Source organism: Cebus imitator, unplaced genomic scaffold (genome assembly GCF_001604975.1).
Source record: "Cebus imitator isolate Cc_AM_T3 unplaced genomic scaffold, Cebus_imitator-1.0 Scaffold74, whole genome shotgun sequence".
In the NCBI taxonomy this organism is placed as follows: Eukaryota; Metazoa; Chordata; class Mammalia; order Primates; family Cebidae; genus Cebus; species Cebus imitator.
The window spans coordinates 1031682-1038110 of record NW_016107389.1 but is presented as its reverse complement, the minus strand read 5'-3'; the positions used below and the strand labels follow the sequence as shown (position 1 = coordinate 1038110).

At 38.9% G+C, this 6429-nt stretch overlaps 1 protein-coding gene across 1 annotated transcript in view; it reads left to right on the top strand.

Annotated features, from left to right (window-relative positions):
• LOC108306749 (zinc finger protein 474-like) overlaps positions 1–3403 on the top strand; it is a 4657-nt gene extending 1254 nt beyond the window's left edge. Inside the window, exons 2-3 of the mRNA XM_017531839.2 lie at positions 6–151; positions 3252–3403. Of these exons, the coding sequence (XP_017387328.1) occupies positions 6–151; positions 3252–3403 (298 nt within the window). The remainder of the gene's footprint in view (positions 1–5; positions 152–3251) is intronic.
• The last annotated feature ends 3026 nt before the right edge of the window (positions 3404–6429 follow it).

Genomic DNA, 6429 nt, shown 5'->3' with positions numbered 1-6429 from the left:
GTTTGCTACATTTGTGGTCGTGAATATGGAACAAAATCTATCAGCATTCATGAGCCACAATGTCTGAAAAAATGGCATAATGAAAACAACTTGTTGCCGAAAGAGTTAAGGAGACCAGTGCCTAAAAAACCAGAAGTCAGAACCATTACTGGTAAGTTCCTAGAAAAAAATTTGAGTGCATAAGGGGAGACTTTTCTCTCTAAACTAGTAAGAGCAGAAGTGTTGTTTTTCACTTATTCAAACAACCAAAATCAGCAACATTTACTGCCTTGGTTACAGCCAAATAAGAAAAACAGTTCTAGGATGCCTGTCCGAAGTACTGTCTTCTGGTGCTGAGACATAAAGACACTATGTCCTGGCAATACTGTGCATGAGTGGGAGCTACAGGAATTTGCTGTATTTCCCAAAGCTCCTTTCACATATCATCAAACCCTTTGAATGTAAAATGAATAATAAAATACTTAAAATAAAAATAAACTTAAAAAAATATATGAACCTTGGGCCAGGTGCAGTGTCTCATGCCTATAATCCCAGCACTTTGGGAGGCTAAGGCGGGTGGATCACAAGTTCAAGAGATTGAGACCATCCTGGTCAACATGGTGAAATCCCATCTCTACTAAAAATACAAAAAAAAAATTAGCTGGGCATGGTGGCGCAGCCTGTAGTCCCAGCTACTCGGGAGGCTAAGGCAGGAGAATTACTTGAACCCAGGGGGCAGAGGTTGCGGTGGGCTGAGTTCGCACCATTGCACTACAGCCTGGGAAATGAGCGGAAAAAAAAAATATATATATATATATATATATGTGTATATATATATATATATACACATATATATATATGAGAAACTTTTAAAAAACACCTTTGGAAACATCCAAAGTCATGTTTCCAAATATGAATGTGTCTTATTGTTCACAGAACAGAGGTACCAAACTCGAATTTTCACTAGGTCCACTAGTCAGTGTACTGGTCTGTGCGTGCAACAAAGGGGAGGTGGGGGCTATGATGAGCTGTGGAGCATCAGCTCACTCTAAAGGAGACAAGCAGCTGCCCAGTTCCCACTGGTGTTATCATTAAGAAATTTAGTCCAATGTGCTCATATCTTTCAATAACACAAAATAAACTAGAAATCTAGGTATCTGTATAAAATGTCTAGTTTTTTTTGTTTGTTTGTTTTTGTTTTTTTCAGTTAATTATTTGTAAAGCATGGTGCAAACCAAATGAAACTGAAGCTTTGCTGCCGTGTTTGGCCTCATCACAAAGCCTGTTGCTTATTCATTTAGGGTGTAAGGATAGTTAAGGGAATATTTTTGCCATGCAAGCTCAGACTTGCTTATCACATTTTTCCCATTGTCATTTTCTCAGTGAATTCCCTAAACCATCTCATAGGACAAGGCTGGTTTTAAGAAGAGTATCTTTCAGTTCATCCATTCTTCTATGTAACCGTAGATTTGCAATGCTGAAAAGTACCTTGGGGGTAATTTAGTGTCAATTAGTCCAAAGCACTTGTGTCAGTGATGTGACACAAGGAGACTTTTGTAACAACCCACAAAGTAGAGCCTAGATTGTATGATAAATTCTAGATGCTGCTGGATCCCAGCTATTTACAGTCCTTGCCAAAAAGAGGACTTTACATACAGGTGGGAAAACAGCTGAAGATGAAAACAACCAGCTACTGAAATTAAAGCATTTTCTACAAACAGATTGTTTACCTCGTGGAAACTTTCTTCCCAGCAATTCTCATTTGGTGTCAAAATCTGTTTCCTTCCCTTCTGATCTTTATTACTTTCTTCGTTTGACCATAACTACTGGAAGGCTAGAAGTAAGAGGAATGATTGATCTGACAGCCCTGGTGGGTTCACTATTCCGTTACTGCCTACAGATGAAAAAGATATGTCCTGTAACTGCACCTCCCTGAAGTCTTCCTCTCAGTCCCATGTTATTTCTATCTCTGAAGATGCCCATCCTCTCTCGGTAAAAATAATTCACATTACCATTTTTGTACCATGAACTCATTGTAGTCACAGGGTTCAAATAACCCTTCTTCTTGGTCTGAAGTCAAAGCCCTATGCAAAAACACTTAGAAATTGATGAATCACCTCCAAGTGAGAGTCAGTGACTCCTCTGGAATTTCTGAGTTCGTATTAAAACTCGTATGAGTAACACGGAAGTCAGTGTCATCCTTTTCTTATTTTTCACAGCACTCAAAATACGCGTTCATATCCTACACAGACAGTGACATTTGTTTTATCCAAAGAAGAAATACTAGATTTTGCTGGGATTTAAATTCCCATGGAGCAAAAAAGTGAGCATTAGGAGCATACACGTTAAAAAATTTAAGGTTCACTGTGGTTATGTGAATCATTCGATAGAAATCATATGAGAATTGCCTAGGCCTTAACAAAGTAATCTATGCTGTACCAAAGATAAAAACTAAGTCATATGTTTTTGAGTGCCTTGTTACTTTTCGGGGACCTATTTTCAGTGATTCTAAGACATAGTCAATTTAATGTACTAAAGTCATTCTATTTAACTAAGGTTTACTAAAGATAAATCCCACGTTGCTGCTCTAAAATAAATCCATATGCTTTTATTCCCCATGTTCTGCCAATGAAGATTATACACTTCTCATCTGTCTTTGTTATTTTCTTAAGGACGCATCTTTTTGTCAGATTATTCTGTTTGCATTCTCCACTTTGATTACTTAAAGAATCTCTGAGTTTATGACCATGAAGAGATAACTTTGGGAGATATAATTCATCTTAATTCACTCTCAACTGTCAGTTTTGGCTTCTAAAAAAATTTCCACTGAAGGAGTACAGAAAAGGAAAATACGAATACATGCTAATTCCCCTTCGTAAGCTTATATTTAGAGTCAACTGAAAGAAGGCCAAGAGTTATATTTGCAAGATAATAATGTGTGTGCAAGGATGTGAATAATTAGTGAAGAATGCATATCATGTAAAACAATGTCTTTCCCTTTTTAAAATCCAAAGAGTGAAAAGCCTCTGTTTGGTTCCTAGTTAACTTTACTCAACCCTTGAAAGAGCGAGCAGCACTTTCTTTTTTGGAGGCAAAAGTAATATGATTTGTTTAAAATACTCAGTCAATATGTATTTCCCGAAAATATTTTCCATAGAAAGTAGAATATGGTTCTCCTGAATAAAAACTGATCCATTTTACTTTTTTCTTTCCCTTTTCTTTTTTATCTTTTTTCTTTTTTTCCTTTTCCTTTTTTTCCTTTAACTTTCCAGCCAAAGGCTTCTATGATCTTGACGCTTTAAATGAAGCTGCTTGGACAAGTGCCCAGAGCCAGTTGGTTCCCTGTAATGTTTGTGGGCGTACCTTCCTGCCAGACAGACTGATTGTTCACCAACGATCTTGTAAACCCAAAGCCGCCAAGTAAAGCCCTTTTCTCTCTGCTGAAGTGTTACAGGAATTAATCCCTTTGAAAGAGATTGGGATAGAGTGGGAAGGAGAAAAAGGAGGTGATGAGGGGAAATGAGGAAAACTAGAATTGACCAAGGGCTGGTCTAGCAGGGGAGGCTCTTTGGTGTTGCAAGCGTTGCTCACGATTATGCAGTTGGGCAAATGCTCTGGTTTTAACAAGCAGCTGCATATGCATAGGCACGCTGGGGACCATTTCACACTTTTGTCAGGCAGATTTACAAGCAGGCTGCTTCTCATCAGAGCTGGGATTTTTGTCTAAAAGAAATTTTGGAGCCAACGGTCCCCATTTTTCTTCCATTTTCTTTCCTGAACAAGATTTTGAACTTCACAATTAGGACTCTTACTCAGCGCACAAAGGCTTTGGAGGCAACTTCAGGCAACTCCATCCCAGGAAAAACTGGATTTCTTCCCATCCCTGTGCTTTCTGAAATAACCTGTCACTCGGCATGTTCTTTTATCCAGGAACATTTTATGAGTTATTGACTGGGCAGGGTGGGGGGGGCTTCTTTTCTCAATAAGATTGTTCAACAGCAGAGACATTCAAAACATGACTGAGAACTCAAAGTACTGGAACCGTATCTAACTCATTCTCCCTTTCAAGTGGCAAGGAATGCTACAAGATATTTCAGAGCCAGTGCCAGCCTCCTGTGTCAGGAGACTGCTGCAATATAATTCAGAATAGGTGGAGGCCTAGCTCCTTCCTTCTTTAGGAGAAGTTCAGCTTTAATTCTTTATGCCGTCATAGGGGTTTATAGGTGTTTTATTGTTGTGGTCTAAATGCCTGCCAGAAGGTTCTGTGCCTCTCCACCCAAGACTCGTGCACAGTAAGTGGGTTGTGAAACGGCTTAAGTGTTTTAGAATCCTTGAATGTGTATTCATCGAGGTGGGGCTCTCCTGGGAGGACGCCAGGGTCAGGGAGGGGCTCTGCCCAGGAAATTCTGCTCCCCCAGGTTGTGCTGCTTTGCCTGGACTCCCAGCGGTTTTGCTTGAGATCTTTGTTCATTTTATGGCTGGATTCCAGGGCCATTCTAGCTCCACTGGGTTCCTGCAAGCCTCACATTCATGACTTTACACAGCATAGTCAGATCCAAATTACACAGGCAAATTAATTCTACCTAAAACTTTGGTCATACTTCTACTTATTATACAGGGTTAGGTTAGGATAACTGTGCAAATCATTCTGTTTTTTCCTGCCTGCTCCAAAGGAAGCAAGAGATGAACTTTTTTAAAGTCTTTAGATACCTCCAAATAAAAATCTTGTGAAAAAACATGGCACTTAATGACCTCAGTTGATGATTTAGCTTTTTTACCTTATTAACCAAAATGACAAAAACATCAAATAGATGTTGAGTGTACTGTGGGTCAGGCACGGTGCTAAGTACTTCATGTACAATACCTTATATACATATCATGTCAAGCCTACGGATAGACATCATCATTTTTATTTTACAGATCAGAAAACTGACATTTAGTCTAAATAGCTAACTCAAGGCAACACTGAACTTGAGTTAAGGAATAGTGAAGGAAGCAAACTCAGGACTGCTGGACCTCTAATCCCAAACTCATCCATTGCAATTTGTATGCTAGATTTCATCACTAATAAGATTAGCCATACTAACACAAATGATCTGACAAATCTGAAACATTTTGTACATTATTTAAGTAACTAAGGCAAATGGGGATCTTAGGATGCTTGCATTTCTGCTGCTGGTTTGGGTTTAACTCAGACTGAGGTGAAAACAAGCTTGAAGTGCACAGTGTTTTGGTTTTGAAAAGACACTGCTGCATTTTGCTGATGTTCAGAAATCAAATAGCAGGGAATATAAAAATTCTGACCTCAACTATGAAATGAGTTGCCACTCAGGTAATAATAAGTGACTTTTGAGCATGACAAAAACAAAAATGAAAAACCCAACATCTTTATATGTATAAAGCATTAAGTCTGTGAATTCTTGAAGTGACTGAAAAAAGATGAGCTCTTGTAGAAAGCATCACATCCAAGGGAACTGTGAGCCAGCTTAAGATGCATCAAGGTGCTAGGTATGGGGATTCTGCAATGGCCCCACCTCAGCTGGTGTACAGATGTTCCATGGTGTTAAACCTGGAGCAAGCTCAGTTGTAATGACATTAACCCAAGAGTTCTGATCTATTATTATTAAGCAAGTCATTAAAATCTCTCCATTATTAGGAAAGAGGTCACCTTCTCTCTGCCAATGGCCCTCCTGCAATGAGTTCACGTCTGTGCAGCTCTTTGTAACTCTCAAAATAAAATAATTTCTTTAACAGTGCTTGGCACCTCCATGAACTATGAATTTGAACTTTGAAATAGTTCCCATAGATACTGTTTTAGAATATAAAGAGCAGATAGTAGATAAAGGTACTTGGAAGTCTACACTAACCCAGGCCATTATTGGTGTGGGATGTAATGCTGTTATAGGCATCAACAACAATGCAATTTCCTCACCATTCTGTTACTTGGCATTGCACAAAATTTAACTGAATTCCCCTCTAGTTGAAGTTATTGGAAGAATTCCAGGATCTTTTGATGCTCATTTGCACATTCAATTAACACCAAACTTTTAGGGTCCATCCTACCAGATGGGGGCTGAACAAGCATGTCCTAGTCAGGGACATGGACTGGGGAAATCTCTTACTCTGAGTGAGCATGTCAACCTCTCAGATCCATTATGGGGGCTTTTTTTTTTTAAGACTAGTCAAGTGCAGTAGTGAGAAGGGTATGGGGGCTCTTTAGACAGTTTCATAATAGTATTTCCTTTTTTAAAACTTTTACTCTAGGTTTAGGGGTACATGTGCAAATTTGTTTTATAGGTAAACTGTATGTCACAGTGGTTTGGTGTACAGATTATATCATTGCCCAGGTAATAAGCATAGTACCTGATAGGCAGCTTTTTTTTTTTTGTCTTCTCTCTCCTGCCTCCCTTCACCTCTACCCTAAAATAGGCCATGTTGTCTATTATTTCC